The 22,107-nt window shown below is 32.4% G+C and overlaps 2 protein-coding genes across 3 annotated transcripts in view; one reads left to right on the top strand and one right to left on the bottom strand.

Annotated features, from left to right (window-relative positions):
• kkv (hyaluronan synthase-like protein kkv) overlaps positions 1-22,107 on the top strand; it is a 61,427-nt gene that overhangs the window by 33,024 nt on the left and 6,296 nt on the right. The window contains 14 exon segments of the mRNA XM_011497503.1: positions 9,640-9,816; positions 10,481-10,725; positions 13,902-14,195; positions 14,796-15,005; positions 15,646-15,990; positions 16,130-16,521; positions 17,964-18,231; positions 18,727-18,989; positions 19,146-19,465; positions 19,467-19,587; positions 20,019-20,211; positions 20,286-20,440; positions 20,745-21,050; positions 21,404-21,651. Coding sequence (XP_011495805.1) covers positions 9,656-9,816; positions 10,481-10,725; positions 13,902-14,195; positions 14,796-15,005; positions 15,646-15,990; positions 16,130-16,521; positions 17,964-18,231; positions 18,727-18,989; positions 19,146-19,465; positions 19,467-19,587; positions 20,019-20,211; positions 20,286-20,440; positions 20,745-21,050; positions 21,404-21,651 — 3,521 coding nt within the window. The 5' untranslated portion in view covers positions 9,640-9,655.
• LOC105360568 (uncharacterized) overlaps positions 10,639-22,107 on the bottom strand; it is a 38,025-nt gene continuing 26,556 nt past the window's right edge. For both annotated transcript variants that reach the window (XM_011497507.1, XM_011497508.1), the window contains exon 4: positions 10,639-10,708. The gene's annotated coding sequence lies outside the window, so the exon portion shown is untranslated. The remainder of the gene's footprint in view (positions 10,709-22,107) is intronic.

The raw sequence follows: 22,107 nt of genomic DNA, 5'->3' as shown, positions 1-22,107 counted from the left end.
CATTCGATTCCCTCTTAAATCTTTCCTTAATATTAAACTATCAATACTTATGCAATCAATATTATCATATGTAATTTTTCTCTACCAAACTTCATAATGTGCCGATGCACGTAGCTAATTTTGCTAATATTTTCAGCGTCGTTCAAAAATTTCTCAACTTTGTTTGTGGTATTTAAGAAATTTAATTTACTAACCACTCGATAAATCAAAGTCATTTTCCTTTTAGAAAATAAGCTTATATGAAGATTACATGCTTTTAAAACATTAAGACAATAACCCGATTAAAGTACAACGGAGTATAAATATTACTTTTATTAAACGAGCTAAAAAAGTTGTTTCTTATTTTTTCCTTCGACGTTTAAAAAATTAAGTCTACATATATATATATATATATATATATATATATATATATATATATATATAGCGCTATTGAGAAATTCGAATCGTTCGTAATCCTTACGACTGATTTCTTCGCATAGCCGCGCTAATAATGAGAATGAGCGGCGAAAAAGTCGAGGAAGAGTTATCATCTCGCATTTCTTGCGTTTCGCTCCACTTACGCCTACGATCATTACACGAATATCTGAAGAATGAGTACTCCCATGATTTCACGAACGAAGGGAATTTCCTTTGATATTTTCTTGCGTAAGCGTGTACAATTTTCGCAATATGAACTTGAGTGCGTGATACACGGCGACACGTCATGTCGTTTCGCTTTTGAATATATTTTGTAAAAATTAGTTCGACATGTTATTAGATACAAAGCTATACTTTTAAGAGCCATTTAATTAACCCTTTAGCTCTTTTATATAGCTCAATTCAATAACTAAGCTTTGATCAATATATTTTATAGCATCTTTTTATAATTAAGTAACGACTTTATATCGGTGAATTTAGTTTCGAAACTAAGACTTACGAAATATTTGAAAAACCTCGTAAATAATTTTTTTTGTTTTAACATCACCAACTACATTTTCAGTGATTATCATTATTTAAGCTTCAACCTTAGTATTTTATAATAATTTTTTAATTTGTGTATTTATATAACATTTATTAATGATCTACGAACTATTGTAAATAAAATTTTTCAAATATTTTAATAAGCGCTCAAGACATGTACACGAATAATATATTCATGTATTTATCTTAGATAATTTAAAGTATTTTCAAATCTTAAAGAGTCGTAAAACGGATAATCCTCTAATTAGAATAAACCTATTTACCTACTATAACAAATTACAAAATTGATTATCAACATTAGTTTAAGGTACAAAAGAATAAAGTAGAATAAAAGTCAAAGAATACAAAATATAAATTAAACATTCGATGAATATAATAATTAAGTAAATTTTATTTCTTCTGTTTTGTTAATCTGTGTTATTAATTAATAGTTTAAGTAATAGTAAGAGAAGACTGATAAGAAATAAAGAGGGAGGTAGATATATATATATATATATATATATATATAAATAAATTGCTTAATAGTAATTCAAATAAAACGCGAAACTACGAATATGATTCATGAAACTATGATTCATGCTATTCCATACTCAGTGGTTCCGTATACATTATAAATTGTATCCTTCTCGATGTTATTAACCTCAAAATGTAAAAATTTCAAAATCCCTGCCACGTAGTCCGAGTCTTAATAACCAAACCCTAAATATAGCCACAAAAGATCAAGGAATTGTATGGTTATCTTTACCTCTGTAAATAATAATAAAAGCAACACAGCAGCTTACATTTTGCATATATTAAATCGAACGCCAAAATGGAAATGGTTATGGTATTCTTAAATAAAAAACAAAAACAAAAACAAAAACAAAACAAAAAAAAAACTATTGGCCACCTTAGCACATTTTTATGACAAGTAAGACTGCAATAAGAAAAAAGAATGGTAATATGGAATGGTATATTTAAAGTAGCTAAGCGAGAAAGTATTATGGAAACGCGATCATCATATATTTGAACCGAACATTAAAAAGTCTTACTTACTTTTATGCTTAACGGCAACTAATTATCAATTCTCAATTATATACAATTAGCTTCAAAAATAACTTGAAATATTTCAAAGGAGTTTTAATAGGATATTATTAGATATCAAAATATCAAATTAAGGGTATTTTCACTATCATTAGCATTATGATTATGATAGCGTACCATAGATTACAGAAGTTGATAGGAAATTATCTACATTTTACATCAATTATCTTTATATATTAATAATCGCAATAGATTAACTTGCATTCGTTGAATTTTCCGATAAAACCATGCGATTTTCTAACTGAATTGCCCTATCGTACTTTTTAGAGCTTTCATTTATTTTTCCATCGAGCAAGCGAATCTGGCTAACTTATTGATCAATGTTAGTATCGATTGTATTTATCATATATAAATTGAATATTCCCTCGTAATATTTTATACAAAAATACGCTGTAGCTATTTATAAAAATCATAATCACAACCCAAGCATTGGATAATTATTTAATTATCATTTACTAAGATTGCGCGGGCGTATTGATCGGAGTGGTCAATGGTCATTAGAAACTTTCAACTTTCAACCTCGACCATATCGAGCGACATTTACGTCCTCGATGTGTTTTCCTCGATGTCGCTCCTTACTTCTTCGCCATTTTAAACGAAATAACCCGAACGCGCACCAAGAGCTTGATAATCAAGCTCCCTAATTCTCGAGCGCACTTCCCTCCGGTGAGCCTCCTCGCGCTCGTCGAAAGCTCGGTTCGGGCATTGTCGAACCAACGCCTATCTCGCGCGGCCTTGACTCCGGTCCCGAGCGAAATTGACCTGCGGCTCTCGCCCAGTAAATCCTGGCTCGTAACGCTCGCAGACGCAAAGGAAAGGGAAAAAACGAGTGCGACGGCGCGAGGGCGGCAACCGGCGACGACTGGACGTCCTTGCGGCGTTATCCGCGCTGGGCGACACGCGCTCCTTTCACTTTCCGGCGGGCGGGCGGGCAGGGGGCGGAGGGCGGGAGTCCAGGAACCCGTAGCCCCGGATCTATGGCTCGCCGCCCGAACAAAAGACAACACCTCCTCCTCGTTCTCTTCTTTGCATCGGCTTTTTTGCGGCCGCCTTTCTTTTTCCCTCACCCCGGTAGTTCGCCTTGCGCTCTTATCGCTCTCTTTGGTTCCCTGGCGACGTGCGGCCTGACTTTTTACTCCGACCGTCGGTTTACCCGCCCTCTTCACGTACGTCAAAAGCACCTAGCCCCACCCCTCTCACAAGCTCATCACTCAACAGGGTCCTCGATTTCCCTTAAAGCTCGCGGGCCTCTCTATCTTCTATCGCGACTCAACCGACCGCTCATTACAATACTCGGCTCAGCTTTTTCGCTACAATTGTTCGGTAGCAGCCGCTTAGCATTCTGCCCACGCGCACTCGCGCATTGTCCCGTGAAATCAAGAATTCAAGATCCGCGCAATAAATCGCGACTCGCGCTAAATTCCCCTTCATCGAAATTAATGCGGCGTTTTCGATCGCTCCGCCATTCGCCCTCCCCCTCCCACCCACCCAATACCACTTACCCCTCGCCCATTGCCCCTACGTCGTCGGCACCCCACCCCCACCCCTCGCCATCGCCGTCGCGACAGGCCAAGTCTTTCACTTTTTCCCGTGTACACGGGAGGAGAGGGACACTGTCTTGACCGTCGACGGGCAAACCTATAGTCGAGCCAAGTGAGTGCGCGACTACTCTAGTCCGCGTCAGCGGCACCGTGTACCACCTTTTTCTCTCATATCCACGAATCTCTTGTCGTCGGGAGCTTTTGCCAGATGTCCGAATGCGCGATTTTGCTTATTGTTCCTCGCTCCTTTGTTCCGTCAGATAAAAGACCTTGTTCTACTTAGCTATTCTAATGGTAATTTTTTGTTTATAGTGAAATGTGGTAGTGACGTTGGGGAGTGATGTGCATGAAAAATACTCGTACTTGTACTTGGATCGGAGCGTCTTAGTTATTTTGAGGTAAGAGTCGGCAGTGGCTATTGCCGAACTTTGGTTCAGCGCTTAGTGACCGCGAACGAGGTATGACTGAACAATTCGGAACCGGATGCTGGCTGCCGTATAATGCTATACAAAGTCCCTCGAATTCTTGAATTAGCTTCTACGGTCACGGAGGTGGAGCCGTTTAAAAGCAATGCCGTATGGTATTATATTATCAAAACGTTACTTCGAATAACTAATTAAGAATCCATAATGCAATGCTTTTAACAAGTGTTTTCGTAAAAATAATGCAGCGAAGGAGATAAATATTTTTATATTAAAATATGTGGAAGTGGAAATTTACGATTACTTAGGGCAAAATTTTTAAAAAAAAAAAACCTTCTGTTTTTAATATTCAGTTTTTTCAATATACGAACAAAAATAACTTCCGCGTGTTAATTAAACAGCCAAGAAAATGAAATTCCATTATCAATTTAAATAATTCAAATAATTAATTTTTTAAAGCGTAATTCGATGCGTGGGCGATAAAAAGAGAATATTATATTTTGTGTATGAATGACACATTACAAGTAAATTTTATTCTACGCGGAATAGCATTATATATTTGCGATCGAAATATTGTTTTTGCTTTCAAAATCTTCGTTATGGTATAAAAAAATTTTTTCTTTACAATCAGGTTTTCTCCAACGATTTCCAAGTATTTAAAAAAAATTTCATCCCACCCCTTGACATTTTAATTTGGCATAACTAAGAATTAAAGAGTATTAAATGTGCGTATAAAAATATTTTAGTTTTAACAGGGAATGTATTCCAAAGTTTCAAAAGTAATCTGGAATTTTTCCAATTTACATATCTTGTTGCGCAATTACTAATGTAACTTAAAGTTAAAAGTCAAGAATGAAAAACTGAATGACTCGGGGCTCGATAATTACTATCAAAACTTAAATCCCATGTAATTACTGTCATTCCTGAAAAAATATCTGTACTTCATTTTACGAAATAATGCAATTCAAGTCTTTATTTGGTACGAACTCTTTAATGTCTTAACTTAAATAATCAATTGTTTTAAACAATATATCGCTGTTTAGAACCATATCAAAAATCAAGAAAAAAAGTTTCGTTTATAATTAATGATATTTCTAATAATAATAATAATACAAATAATAACAACAACAACAACAACAACAACAACAATAATAATAATAATAATAATTAGCTAGAAGTTATAAACTTATGCCTTTCCTACTAATTTTATCTTGTCTATTAGTTTAATGATGAAAATGCCACATTAACTGAAATCTGTACATATTTAAATTAACCTAATATTGTTCTACATGCATTCTGTATATTCATATAGAATATTTTTTAATGCTATTAGAAAGTTATTGTAATTTTTTAACAATTAGATATCTAATTTAATCAAGATAAAACCATATAATTAGCTAATCCATAATTTCAGAGAACTCGATCTTCAAAAACAAATACACATGATAAACAACAGCATTGCCGTCTCTAATTGAACATTAAAAGTAATATAATGAGATAAATTATAATTTTACAGTTACATAAGAAATGTTATTATCTAAATATATATTATCTAAATTATAATTTTTTCGAGCACTTATTAAATGAAGTCTTTATCGTTATTACTTCGTATACAAAAAAAATGTTTCCTAAACAACATAAAAACAGTTGAGCCGCAATTATAATGCAGTTCAATATTCTTCCTATTCGATACTTTTAATTCAGTGCATAAGATAATGAAGCTTAGAGTCAAAGAAATAGAAAAGCATTAAATAATAATAATTTTATACAAATTAATAAGATATATATTGTAAATGTAAGAATAAACGAGAGAAAATTTGAAAAAAAAAATAATAATAACATAAAACTAAGTATAAATAGAAACAAACCATTAATATGATTACACGATCAAAAATTATGTTTTGTTAATTAATTCGAAATATTTGCGTCTTATCAAGGGAACGCGAAAACTTCCATCAACCATAAATTGCTTTCTTCCCAAATAAAGTATTGCAAAGAATTTCCGAACAATTACAACAGTGTATTGGTGTTGTTTCGACAACTGCTGTTGCAGAGCAGCATTATTGAAATACTAAGATCTAAAAAAATAATTACTCTATTCTATTATTGCACATAAGTCGTTATTTTTACAGTGATTTATAACAAACAAATAAACAAAAAACAAAAAAAAAAACAAAAAAAAAATGACATTTTCTTCCTGAATGTAGGCTTCTTTGGATTTCGTCAATAGAACTGATTTACATGTAATGCAGGAGGTCGTGGAATTAGAGAGGAGATATGGCGAATATGACGGGTGTAGGTAGGGGGAATTTGGAGGGGTAGGGGAGGCAGCAATTGGACCGAAACGTTAAGATGTTGCGCTATTAGAACGTTACGCAAGGAGGAGCATCGCGGCGTTATAGCGGAATTGCAGATTGCACGATGAGCTACTTCTCTTGCTCTATCTCCCTATTTCTCCTGTCTATCTATTAGGCACTGTACGCCTCTGTCTCCCTCGCACATTCCGTATACGTAAGCGCTTCTCTTCGCGAGACCTAGTAACACATTGGTACGGTACGTGTACCTATCGAAGTGCTCATTGTCTTTAAAACAACTGACCGATTATACGAGTGATTGACTCCTTTGTGTCTGCATTCAACGCTCCATCCCCACTCGACTTTTTCTCACATTTTATATTTACTTTTCAAGCCGAGGGATGAACATAAATTTCGAAATATTTTATAAACTTGCGTGCTGCCCCTTTGATTATAAATTTTTTACAAATTAATAGAGTTTATTAATCGAAATACAAGAGCATGCGTTTATACTACTTTATTGGTCTAAAAAGACTCCGTTTTTACTCCATTATTATCTGTATTTGTGAATTCTTTTTAATAAAAAATGATAATTTGCTTAAAATACCTTGTCTACGTTAATATTTTTAATACAAATAGTTAAGCTATTTATCTGTCGATTAATCTGCTTTGAATAACGTAGAACATCAAACATCAAAGATAGATATTTAATTTTGCGTTACTACTTAATTGTTGAAATTTTGGTTCACGTATTTATTGGAATATTTCTTAATTAATTTAGACACAAATATCTTCTGTCTCTTTCAGTTTTATAAACCTTATGTAAGTATTAAATTTCTCGAATAATGATTGATTAAATCCAATTGATTAATTTCCATTTCATTATATGGAAATGTAATGATTATTTTAGAACATATAGAGACTTTTCTTTATAATTTTATTCGTCTTCTGATTAACAAAGTTGCATTTTGATTATTTTATTATTTTATTTAGTATTTAAAGTAAACAGTAATTTACCACTAGATACAATAAAAATTATAATGATGAATTTAATGAATAAATATATGCGAATCAGAAAATCGACTTTCAAAATGATTTTCAAAAGCTAATTCGAAATATTAAAGAATTCGAAAAAGCTGAAAGTTGCATACAAACGAATTTTCTTACATATAAACTTTATCTACAGTATTTAAATGTTGGAAATATTTTAAATTTATATACTGTTTTCTCAAAATTAATTTCTACGACTATATGTATATTTTCAAAGTTTAAATGCATAAGAAATAGTGTCAGTATTACATAATATTTTATTAGAAGAAATATAAAAATAACGATTTATTATAAAAACAAAAAAAAAAAACAAGAAACTTTAAACTTTTTATGGTTTTATTTGATAGTGAAATTTATGGTATTATTTATTTTGTGATATAACAGAATTTTACAATAAATTGAATTGCACATAAATAGAATGTGAAAAAATAATAAAAAAATTAAATTAAATAATAAAATGAAACAAAATATAGGAAAAAATATTTTAAAGTAGTACAATGTACAAAAAAAACGATGTAAATTACTTTTAAAATATTAAATATGTTTTAAACCTAATGAGGTATTAAAAATATTCGATTTGAAATTACTAAATTTTTTTCGTCTTGGAACCTTTTACATTAATTTCATCAAAATTTTAACTATTTAAGTATTTACTTATTACAAATCATAAGTACAGGCGCCAAGAAATAATTTATAGAATCAAATTTTATATTAATTTTTCATATATATACATATATTTATATGATAAAATATTTTATATTATTCATATTTTATGTTACTTAATATTAAATGTTAAGTTACACAATACAATTGGAATAACAAGATGATAACACTTTTTGTCATACTTACGTTCCACTGTAGTATATGAGCGGAAATATTAATAAATTATAATTTATTATATATATATATATATATATATATATATATTTTTTTTTTACATAAATAAAAATATTACACAATTTTTTAATTATAATTTAGAATTCGTGTAACTCCATTCAATTAAAATGATCTAAGATGTTGTCGTAATACGATACACAAATTTCCCACGATATTTTTTAAATTAAATTTTCTTCATATTGAGCCTCATATTCTTAAATAAGGAGATATAAAAATCGTAATATAAGAAGACATGTTATAAAGATAAAAATTAATTTTTGCTTCCTTTTTTGTGTATTATTCATTATATATACATTATAATAATATAATATAAAAATATAATAATAATAAATAAAAGTTGTATAACTTTAATGTTGTAAGAAGAATTAATTATAAATTCGAAGTAAAACTCATTACGCGTATAACAACCATGCAGTAATTGTAGATCCAATTCGGTAAAATTAAAGAACAAACTTTAAAAATTGATGTAATTAGATAATGAAATTTAATAATATAAATAGTGATGATAAGAGAGATAATAAAAATTCGTTATAATAATAGTAATGATTGTTATAGTGATTAAATTGCATATGAATTAAAAAAATAAGAAATATATATATGTCCTTTCGAAACTTCGACAACTTATCGAAAGCAATCAAGATTTCACAAAGCTACTAGCAAAGAAAAATAAAGAATAACTAATTTTATTTGCCCGGTCTTAGAGAAAATCTACTATATATTACATTGAGTAATTGTAAACAAATAGTATATGCCTTGATTGCGCAAAATCAGCCGATATCTCCGATACAGGAGATTGAACAAACAAAATTATTACGGACTAAAACGATCTGTTTGACTATTGAATTCTCGTTATGTAAAAATAAATTCATATCTAATTACATTTTCCTCGATCATCTATGAAATCCCATATATTTGATTAACCATAGCTAGTAATTTAATCGAGTTTGGGGCAATTTTAGCAATCATAATAAACTGTTGTCTCGTTCTTCTAATATCATTCGTATTTCCCTTCCTTCAATACACCATAATAAAGGTTACTTTTATCCTAGATTATTTTATATACTAGACAATCTCTATGAAATTTCGAAGATTTCTTTATGAAAAATATTTCCTAAGTAATAAAACAGCATAAATAGGACTCTTCGATCAATTAAAACCACTTGCCTAGTAAACGTGAAAAAGATACGAAAAAGAATCAAAACAAACTGAAAAAGAAAAAAAGAAAGAAAAAAACACTTGGGCATTATGGCCATAAGTATTAGAAACTATAATCAAGCGTCCCGTCTCCGACGAGTCTTGATCTCACTTAATAAGCATGTAGAAATGGAAAAATTTTTCGCGAATTGTACAAAACAGCAGCGCTAACGTCGATTTCCGCTTGTGTAATTCCAGCTGGTGAAAAGTAAGAATGTCGAAAGGCCATCTACAGCAACAGAATGGTTCGGTGCCTGGTGGAGGTGGCGTTGACGGCGGCGGTGGCGCCGGTGCTGGCGGAGGCGGCGGCGGAGGTGGTCCGGATGATTTTTCGGACGACGAAAGTACACCTCTCACTCAAGATTACGGTGGCAGGTAATGCATTTATTGTTTGGTTTTTGTCTCCTTCTTCTTTCTTCTTCAATTTCTTCCTTTAATCGTAGCGCGTTTTTCGAACATATACAACGGGATACGTTATCGAGGTTTTCCCATGAGGCTTTAGGCTTAATTATTACATTATCCGTAGATCTTATGGTGATAAGGTTCACTCATAGTGGTCAGCTATTACTTATCACGTGCAAAGATTTTTACTTTTGAATATGAAGTAATTTTTAATATTAAATTTACGTCTCATTCCTTTTGATATATGATAGCGTGAAAATTTATTTGTACAGCATACAGAAGAAACTCAAATGCTCTAAGCGTGTCTTAATTTATGTACCAACCGGTTCAAGGACAATCATACATTCTAGTTTTTCATGTATTTAAATAAAATATAAGTATGAAATAGTCTTGCCTTTCTTCTCTTTTTTATCAAGATTTTTTTTTTTTTATTTTTGTCAAAAAATGTTAATTATTATAACGGACTCTTGTTTGATCTTGTCTAATCTTCGAATAAATATCGTATAGTTTAGAATTTATTGACAAGTAAATGTAAATTTACGTTCCTTCAGCGATGTAAAAAAAAAATGAAAATACGCATTAAGTACTGAACATCTTATTAATTTGTTCTTTAAATAATTAATCTCATAAAAAATAGCCAGAGAACTGTCGTCGAAACGAAAGGATGGGACGTGTTTCGAGATCCACCACCCAAGATTGATTCGGGATCAATGGCTAATCAACGCTGCCTCGACATCACAGTTCAGATAACAAAAGCAGTTGTCTATCTTCTAGTCTTCATCATAGTACTCGGCAGCGGTGTGATCGCCAAGGGGACGATCCTCTTCATGACCTCGCAGCTCAAGGCCGGCCGTTCAATCGTATACTGCAATAGACAATTAGGTAAGTGGGAATATACTATCACTTTTCCCTCGCTCACCCCCCCCCCCCTCCATATCTCTCTCTCTCTCTCTCTTTCTCTCTCTCTCTCTCTCTCTCTCTCTCTCTCTTACATCTATTACTAGAGTCATTTTTTGGCTCGCATGTACTTGACATTTTAGCTCGTAATATAATGTAAATTTTTGTTATCATTACGATGTAGATAAGAAGTTTTTTAATAGACAGAATAAAAATATTAATCAATCATACTCTTTTAATTTATGTAAAAGAAAACGACGAATAAAAACTATGGCGTAATCAAATCACTCACTTAATAAATAATTTAATTCTTAAATATAATATCGATTGTAGATGCAAAAATAGAGCATAAAAATTTCTTTATTAATTTAATTATTACATATATTAGATAGGGCTAATATGAAAATGATAAAAAAAAATATGCAGATATTTAAATATGCTTATAAGAACAAAAAAAAATTAGTTAATCGATTAGGATTTATTTTTTCCAGTCCTACTTTTTTAAATTTAATTATAAAATTTAATTGAGTAAAATTCATTGCTTATAACTATACATAAATAGTTTTTCAATATTTTTTTTAATATTATATATTTTTACTATTAATTTTTTTTTAATAGATAGTTTTATTTTTGACAGTTTTTTAAATAGATAATTTTTTTTCTCTAATTGAAATTTTAATATAATTATCACACATTAATAATCACTATAGAGCAGACAAAGTTTCAATTGCAGTACCAGGAGAGATAAATTTAATATCATTTCAAAGATATCAAATTTTGAAATATTTTAACAGCTGCAAAAAAATTAATATTAAATGTTTAAAAGACAATTAATAATAACCGATCAGTCTTTTCAGATAATAATTATCTACATTCTCATACTTATACAGTAAAATAAAATCAAAATTTATACGATGCTGTTTTTATAAATTTTGTTTGAGTTATCAATGTTATATAGCTCATAACGGTTTAAAACGAATTCTCAAGCTGCTTAGCAAATATATACATTCCTTTCCCTCTTTTTTTAATACACACACACACACACACACAACATACCTTATAACATTTTAAAATAAAGTTAATACGATAAAAGTACTATAGGTAATGACTATATAAAGTTAATTCTCAGTTTTTTGTAGTTTTCAAACATTATTATATGTATAATATCTTTCAATTAAATTTTATTAATAATTGCAATAACATAAGTCATAAATTTTAGTACAATAAATTTATTGTACTCTGAATATCTAAATAATTAAGCAATTTTCCACATAAATTCCATATACGTAAAGTTCTTAAAGTTATAAATATTTTTAATATTTTCAATGCATTGAGCCACTATAAATATTGATGCTTCTTAATTTCAATATTACTGTCTAACTAGTTTTACTGTTATAATTATGAAAATAAGTCATAAATCAAATAAATGCCTTATTATTTTATATGAAAAAGAAGTTTTTATACTTCGAGAAGTATAAAATCTTATATGAATTAATTCACAAATATCATATAATAATTATGGAATACAATTTTAAAGGCCGTTTAATTATTTCAATTAAAAAATAAATTTAAAAAATTTTAGTTCGTAAATAAAGAAAAAAATTATTACTACAAATTTTCATAATCATTTTATCAATAAATATCAATTTTAAATTTAAAATTTAAAATTTTGAAATTTAATTCTAAACTAACATAGAATTTATCTTTACTTATTCCTTAAAGTATTTATAACTATTTTACACACATATAGTAGTCCGAGATAAAAATTTATTTCATACTATACTGTTAGCAAAAAACTTCAACAACGTATGATTATATGTAGCAACATCTACTGTACATAAATAAATTTTAATTTCTACATTAATACAAAAATGTTTTAAATATCTTACAACAAATTTTCCAATCTAAATGTCTTACAATAAACGGCAATATGTAAATAAAAACCATTTTTTTAAACTAAAAATACAGTGTAAAAACATTACGCTTCTTAATTGTAAAGTTTTTATTGAATTTGTGTAGTTGTTTTTATCAAATCATTATTCTTTCAAATAAATGATGATGTTTTTTATTAAAGAAAAAAAAAAAACTAATTGATCGGTTATAATTTATGAGTGTTTGTAACTGGTTATTGATTATTAATTACAGTTTAAAGATTTTTATGCCATGTAATAATGACCTGACTCGAAGATAGTGACGATAAAGACACGTCTTTTTTATGTGCTCGTTTAACTGTTTATTACTAGTGATTTTCTTTGTTACACACTCCACCTTCACTCAATTTTTTCACTTCAATTACTTTTATATTATTTGTATTCATTTACGTGCACATGCATATTGTAAATTGACAATACATTAATAAATAAGTAGTTATTTTCGAAAAAAAAACACAGACATACATACGCACATGATATTAGAACACGAGTCGTTGCTTTCTTCTGTAAAATTCAATCAAACAATGATACAGTTGTGTTTTACATGTCATTTATCTCAAATTAATAATAATAAATCAATAATTTAAAATTATTATAGTTATTTATTTTACTATCTTAATTTTAATTAATGTTGATAATGACTTTATAACGCTATAACGTTGCATTAGATAAAAACATCAAATAAAATTAATAAGAAGAAAAAAAAATAAATATAAAATGCAATAAGTTCAAATTTCTATAACGTATTAGTTTTATGAGTGTTTTATGAATTCTAATATAATTGCGCGTACAACAAAATACGTAAAGTTTTATTATATTTGCGATCGTTAATTTGAACTTTAAAAATAATTATTATTTTAGAGAAATTTGTCATAAAGTACCGAGCGTTGTTGAAGACTTCAGAACTTGCTAATCAAATATTTCATAGCGGAAGGAGATAAAGAGAAGAAAAAAAATTTAATTGCACATATACAATAAAACCATAGCCGACCTTTATTGGTGCCCCATAATTAATAAAAAAGAATGTTAAATATTTGTAATTTTATATCATTATTAAAAAGAAAATAAGACTCTTTGTTATTAATCTACTTTCTCGATTATTTCTTCCCTTTGGAAAAACGTATTTAAAAGTGTTTTGTTTTTTTTCAAATTAATTCATTTTTCAATTAATTTCTGTCTTGATGGCAATTGCGTCCTTCAAAGTCTTTAAATGAGGAATTGTGTCCGCAGGTCGGGACAAGCAATTCGTGGTAACGTTACCAGAAGAAGAGCGAATAGCATGGGTCTGGTGTATCGTGATAGTGTTCGCGGTGCCGGAAATCGGCACGTTATTCCGCAGTATTCGAATGTGCGTGTTCAAATCATGGAAAAAGCCCTTATCCTCGCACTTCCTACTTGTCTTTGTCATGGAGACATTTCACGTGGTGGGGCTGGCAATGCTGTTTCTGGCCATACTTCCGGACCTCGACGTCGTCAAGGGAGTGATGCTCACTAATTGCGTCTGCTTCGTTCCTGGACTGCTCGGTAATGTTCACTTTTTATTACGAATGCCCCCCCCCCCTGGAGAAGATTACTCAAGCCATTCATATTACATTTACTTTGACTATTACATTATCAATAAATTAATTGATTAATCTCCGATTAATCTCATTAATTATTATCGACCCCCTAATGCAAATATTGCAATTAATTTTTTAATATATGCAGTTGCAGATTTTATGAGATGAGCACTCGCCATACTAATATATATTGTAATTATTTATAGCATTAATATTGAATAAAATATGAAAGTGAAATATCAAACATTATTAAGTTGCAATTGAAAGGTTCTTTATAAATTTGGCATAAAAAATTTATTTGCTACTTATAGGGGGGACAGAAGAAAAGTTTTAAATTAAAAGAATTGCTAATAACGATCCCCTTGTGAACGCTTCGATAAAAACGTCGTTATTAAAAATAAAAAGATCGAGCCAGGCTAGTCGATATTTTCCGTAAATAAAACTTTATTTAGTATGCAAATTTCAAAAGTGACCTACTTCCAACAACAACAAAAATTGCTGACTTGCCAACTTCGAATATCAGTGAAAATCGCCACTTATTATCCACATTCCCCGTGTCTTACAGGACTCATGTCCAGGAACAAGAACAAGGACGAATCGAGGCGGTTCGTACTGATACTCGTGGACCTCGCAGCCTTGGCAGCTCAAGTGACAGGATTCATAGTCTGGCCACTGCTCGACACAAAAACACCCTCTCTTTGGCTTATCCCACCCGCGCTTATAATGATCTCTTGCCGATGGTGGGAGAACTACGTGTCCGTACAAAGTCCAATAGGTAATTAAAGCACGATGTTTTGTTTTTTAATTCTCTCTCCTCGCCGAGAAACAAATAGAATACAAGTGTCCAAGTATAATCGTACTGCAAATTATAGTATTGCTTTGGTTCGGACAAGTCTTGCGCACTATAAGGAGCAGTATTTACAACCATATAAAGTACCAGAATACCAATACTATTTTTTCCCCTCCATTTTCTTACAAGCGCAAGCTATCATACAGTATGATTATTCTTCGTCATTTGAATTTCAAGCACGATGTTACGTGTTCTGTAGCGTATGTTTTATGCTTGTTGCAGGCGTGTTGTGTAAAAATATTTGAGCCTCGAGTAGTCTCTGACTGAAACATACAGATTTCAAATACTCGGTTACCGTAACTACTTTAATTAAATATTAATGGCTTGCGCTATTCCTCTTTCGTAGCCGATAATAGTACGAATTTAAGGCGTGTAATTTTTTCGACGCTGCTGCCTAGCGCTATTCGATATTCCATTCGCTACTTCGCTAAAGTTCTCATCACCAAGACGAGCACATCTCCTCCCTCCTCCCTCCCTAGAAACACCTAAAAGCCAAAAAATTCCATTGCCCCATGAAAAGTAATAGTGCCAGCAACAGCACTGACACATCGACTCTTTGCGATAGGTATCATAAAGACACTTGGCCGTGTGAAGAAGGATCTGATCCTGACGCGCTACTTCACCTACATCTTCGTATCAGTGTGGAAGATCATTGCCTTCGTCATAAGTAGCATGATTATCCTGCATTTAAAGGGACAAAATGTCGGGCATTTATTTACAATGCTCGGGACGGCGTTCGGCGACCACAAGATAACCGTACAATCGGTGAGGCCGGTCGCCGGTGGAATCATTCCCGACATCGTGGAAATCCTACCTAATGGCGAGACCGAAATCGTCAGTGCAGACTTTCACACGCCTATTTACGTGCTATTGCTGTCCATCGCCGGGGCCTACTTTATGTACATTTTTGGTAAGCGATGCACATGCGCTTGGATGACTATTTGCGTCCTCTCAAGCCCCTTTAAGCGCAAACCTTTGACTGCGATACCCTTAATAACCACACTTTACTAATACTAATCTGACATTTTATTTTCGTCGTTCTTTTACAGGCAAGTTCGCTTGCAAAATCCTCATCCAAGGCTTCAGCTACGCGTTCCCGGTGAACCTCACCATCCCGGTCTCCATTTCGCTTCTTATAGCAGCTTGCGGCCTTAGAAACGGCGACCCCTGCTTCTTCCACGGCACGATACCCGATTATCTGTTCTACGAGTCCCCGCCCTTATATTTTCTCAATGACTTTGTGTCGAAACAATATGCCTGGGTTTGGTTACTCTGGCTGCTTTCTCAAACATGGTTCACCCTGCACATATGGACGCCCAAGTGCGAGAGATTGGCCGCGACGGAGAAGCTGTTCGTTGTCCCGATGTACGATGGCCTTCTCGTCGACCAGTCGATGGGGCTGAATCGGAAAAGAGATGATCAACCGGAAGTCAAAGTTGAGGTGAGACCGTTATTATTGGATTATTCACTTTATTATAGGCAGCGCGAGAGAATTGCATCGCGATTTTTGCAGATCTACACTTCCCGACATTTAAATGATTATTATTCAATTGCTTCTAGAACTCACAAAAGTAATGTAAATCTTATAAGCATCATTATGCTTTTTACCAATTATAAATTGAATGCTTTAACTGACAATGTTTCATTAAAATGCTAATCTCTCCTTCCCAAAGACTTTAATTTAGTTTGACAAGCTTTTATCTTAATTTTCCTTCAGTCATACTAAATCACTGATCGTCAGCTTGTACGAATGTTCCATTATAATTTTCAATTTTTGTATTTATTTCTTGAAGAATTTTTTTGAACAATTATAAATTATCTACATCTTTTCAGCCTCTTACTAAATTTTTTTAAATATATATATTTTTTTTATTATTTCACAATATTAATTAAAATCACAAATTTAAATTTTTATTCTTTTTAATTATCGTCTATTAACGATTATTTAGCCAATTAATAGCGATATTTACTTTTTATTTAAATCAATATTTGCATTCTCTATTTTTTGTATTTTCTTCTAAATATCCTTCTTTTATTGCCAATAAAAATATAACAATTATATATATTTTTTAGTTTATAATGTAACTAATAAACTCTATTGTCCATAGATTAAATATATGCAATTAAATCAATAGTAAATAAGAAAACACTCTAATATATTTATTTTTTTTTTATATATATATTATTTTATATATATGAATTTAGATAAAAATTTACGTATGATTAGTTAGTTATTCTCGTGCTAATTAAAATGTACTGCTTAAAATCGATATTTTCTTATTAAATAATTCTCGTATTATACAATGAAATTGACCGTGTAACTAACCGATTTTGTGACTAAATTTTTTAATTATACGATTTACGAAAAATTATATTATTGAAAATGAAATATTTCCACTCGTTGAATAAATAAAAATTATTTATGGAAAGAGTTATATTTTAACATTATAAATGTTTAAAGAACATAAAATGTTTGAAATTACCGTGAATAAATTTCAATTAAAATTTTGATAGTCAGTTTTCCATATTAATCTTGTTAACTCGCATGCGTTAAAAATTCCTCGGTTAGCATAAAACGCATAATTAACAATTCAAGAAAATTACATTAATGCAAATAGTCGGTAATTACTTCGGTACGAACTAACGCTGCGAAAAATTGATTAAATAAAATTAGAGCGAGAGTTTAATCGCTCGAATATATATTACATCGAAATGATTTTCCTCGCGATCAAAATTGGTGAAATGAGAGAATGTATACGGATAGACCGAACGAGAGAGAGAGAGAGAGAGAGAGAGAGAGAGAGAGAGAGAGAGAGAGAGCAGAGAGAGAGAAGGTGCGGCGTTCTTACTCTGATCTGTGACACGACCTCCATTTGCCCGCAGGACCTAGCAGAGATCGAGAAGGAGAAAGGCGACGGCGACTACGAGACGATCTATGAACAAACCGATGGCACGAGCACTCCGCCGTCCGCGGTGAAGAGCAGCGACCACGTGACCCGAATTTACGCGTGCGCCACTATGTGGCATGAGAATAAGGAGGAGATGATCGAGTTCCTCAAGAGTATCCTCCGTCTCGACGAGGACCAATGTGCTCGGCGAGTCGCCCAAAAGTATCTCAAGGTCGTCGATCCGGACTACTATGAATTTGAAAGTAATAGTCGAATTTAATTCTCCGTACTCGTTGTCCCCGTTGATACATAGGGTATAGACAGAAAAGAAAATAATAAATTTTAATGCTCCGACGTTCAATTTAATGTTTATATATTTGCTATTTCTATACGTAATCAATGCATAAATTCGCTACAATCTATACGTAATAATTAACTACGTTGTATTAAAAGCATTTAGCTACGAAAAAAGAAATATTGAAGATTTGAGAAAATATATTGAAAGGCTAACTTTTCTGCATCAAAATATAAGCACGAATGCAGATGGTTTTATACATAAATGAGATAGACGATGCTAATTAAGCCTTTATAAAATTTCATAATTTCACTTTGAAGTTGAGATTACAAATACAGTTTCAAAAAGTCGGCAAATAATAAAAATGAAGGAAATGTACAGCTTATAGTGCTTATAGTTACGTGAAATGAAAATCAACTTTACCAAAGCATAAATACACAACGAACGACTGTTAAATGCTCAGCTCACATATTTTTCGACGACGCGTTCGAGTTGGCTGATCACGACGAGAACGAGACGCAGGTGAACCGCTTCGTGAAACTGCTGGTTGGCACCCTCGACGAGGCCGCCTCGGATGTACACCAGACACGGATGCACGTACGCGCCCCCAAGAAGTATCCAACGCCCTATGGTGGACGGCTCGCCTGGACTCTGCCCGGTAAAACGAAGATGATCGCCCACCTCAAGGATAAAAGCAAAATTCGACACAGGAAACGCTGGAGTCAGGTAGATTTTTCAGATTCTCTCTTGTCATCTTTCACCCTTGTCACCTCCCTTGGCAAATGATACGACTGTTTCGATCATTATTAAGCATCGTTTATAAAAATGGAGAAAAATTTAAGGGATTAAAAACAAAGATAATTATTGTTCTCTTGGCGTTAGGTGATGTACATGTACTATCTACTCGGGCACCGGCTAATGGAGCTGCCGATAAACGTCGATCGCAAGGAAATGATCGCGGAGAACACATTTCTGCTGACCTTGGACGGCGATATCGACTTCCAGCCGGCGGCCGTCAAGCTCCTTGTCGATCTTATGAAAAAGAACAAGAACCTCGGAGCTGCCTGCGGGCGTATCCATCCGGTGGGCTCTGGTCCGATGGTCTGGTATCAGATGTTCGAGTACGCGATCGGCCATTGGCTCCAGAAAGCCACCGAGCACATGATTGGCTGCGTCCTCTGTAGTCCTGGATGCTTCTCGCTTCATGGACTACAACGTCATGAAGAAGTACACGACGAGGTCGGATGAGGCCAGACATTACGTGCAGTACGATCAGGGCGAGGACAGGTGGCTTTGCACTTTGCTGCTTCAGAGAGGATATCGGGTGAGGTTTCGTCATTATGCTGCCTCTTCAAATCAAATTCCATGTCGATGTCGTCCCCAAGTATTCGCGCAATAAGGTCGGCCGCGCATTATATTGAGCGGCATAAATTGTTGATGGATCATAAGAAGAATAACTTATCTTTAAAAATTCATTTTATACGGTATTTTATTTATTTCATCGATAAAATTATAATCTCATTGTGAGAAATGGTTTATATATATATATATATATATATATATATATATATAATAGGTATTACAGGCACAAACTTTTAACAATGTTAATTAATTAAATTTAAGAATTATGAAATCCAAAAATAACGTATTATATTGATCGTAAGAATATTAAATATCCATCCTAATTGTCGTAGATAAAAATTATTATGCGTGTTATGTGAAAATTTAAATATATATTTAAATAATTTCTTGTAGGTTGAATATTCAGCTGCTAGCGATGCGTATACTCATGCACCTGAGGGTTTCAACGAATTTTACAATCAACGTCGTCGTTGGGTTCCATCGACGATAGCTAATATTATGGACCTTCTAATGGACGCAAAACGAACGATAAAAATTAACGATAATATCTCGATGCCTTATATCTCCTACCAAATACTTTTGATGGGCAAGTGAAATTATATGAGAATATATTATAACTTTATTGAATATTATAACTTATTGGATAAATTTGTTCGGCAGGTGGTACTATTTTGGGTCCGGGTACGATTTTTCTCATGTTAGTCGGAGCTTTTGTCGCTGCTTTCAAAATCGACAACTGGACTAGCTTCTATTACAATATTATTCCAATCTTATTATTCATGATTGTCTGTTTCACTTGCAAAGCAAATATACAGGTAAGATTGATTTTAAATTTACACCCATTATTAATGTATATGGTAACATTATAAAATTATAATTAGTAATATATAGAAAAACAATCGAATATAGTTGATTAACAAATAATCAATTATGCAATATTGTTAATATTTTCGATTAACAACAATTAAATCTGTAAATTGTGTGAGTGTGTGTGTGTGTGTGTGTGTGTGTGTGTGTGTGTGTGTGTTATATGTTGATTAAGATAAAAGTATGCATCAACAGCACTATTGGAATTAATAATCCGAAGGAAATAATTGAATTATTGCATGGCAATTTCAGCTACTATGTGCGCAAATACTGTCAACGGCCTACGCGATGATAATGATGGCGGTAATTGTCGGTACGGCGCTCCAATTAGGAGAGGACGGCATCGGTTCGCCCTCCGCAATTTTTCTAATATCGCTATCCAGTTCCTTCTTCATAGCGGCATGCCTGCATCCTCAGGAGTTTTGGTGTATCGTACCCGGCATCATCTATCTCCTCTCTATTCCATCGATGTACCTCCTGTTGATACTCTACTCCATTATCAATCTCAATGTTGTATCTTGGGGTACGCGCGAAGTCCAGGTCAAGAAGACAAAGAAAGTGAGTTTGGCACTAGATTGCCTAAGTCTGTTGAGAATTAACAAAATAACGGAAGAAAATACTCAGAGCATATTATTAAATAAATAAGCTAAATCGAAACGTTGGAGGATTTCTTTTTTTTTCTTTGAAATAACATTGTATTACATTATTAATGTACTGTTTATCTTATTGAAAGCTCGCATTGACATATTTAAATGTCGATTGTATACATGTACAATCATTTTCACTTTATGATATTGACTTTAGTTTATTAGTAACGTATAATTAATAAATCGCTGAGCTTAGCAAAGGATAAACATTGATTATCACTAATAAATAAATGGCTATTAAAACTATAATGCGCTATGGATTAGGAACTGGAGCAGGAGAAAAAGGAAGCCGAAGAGGCAAAGCGAAAAGCCAAGCAGAAATCCTTACTCGGTTTTTTGCAAAATGGTACTGGCAGTAACGACGATGATCAGGGCTCCATCGAAATTTCCTTAGCCGGATTATTCAAGTGTATGCTGTGTACTCACGGTAAACCATCGGATGAGAAGCAGCAGCTCGTCGCCATCGCCGAGTCCCTGGAGCAGCTCGGCAAGAGGCTCGAGACAATTGAAAAGTTCGTCACTGCAATCATTCATATAATTCGCGCATCTATATTCCTGTCTTTATATTAATTGCTTATAATTTCGAATGCTTGCGGTTAAGTTTCGCTTAGGTAATTTATGACCTGTCGTGCACGAAATAATTGAAATATCATTATTATCGATTACGATGGTTTAACATTTAAATTGAACCGCTTACTGTAATTGATAACAGCCCATTAAAAAAAAAGAAAATTGTGCCCCATTATAAAGTTAAGAGTAACCGACAACATTCTTTTGTAAAGTGAAATGCTTTGATGGAATCGTCAAGATGCAATTAATCCGCTTAAATCATACTCACAACTTCATTTTAAGGATATTAAAAGCTTTACCCTTACTCTACTTGAGAACAGATATTACGATATTACGAATCATAAGCGATGCGCGAATCGTAAATTCATCAACCCGAAATTCTAATAAAGCTAACTATA

The sequence above is a fragment of the Ceratosolen solmsi genome, unplaced genomic scaffold, assembly GCF_000503995.2.
Source record: "Ceratosolen solmsi marchali unplaced genomic scaffold, CerSol_1.0 scaffold47, whole genome shotgun sequence".
Classification (NCBI taxonomy): Eukaryota; Metazoa; Arthropoda; class Insecta; order Hymenoptera; family Agaonidae; genus Ceratosolen; species Ceratosolen solmsi.
This window is presented reverse-complemented; position numbering and strand designations above follow the sequence as displayed.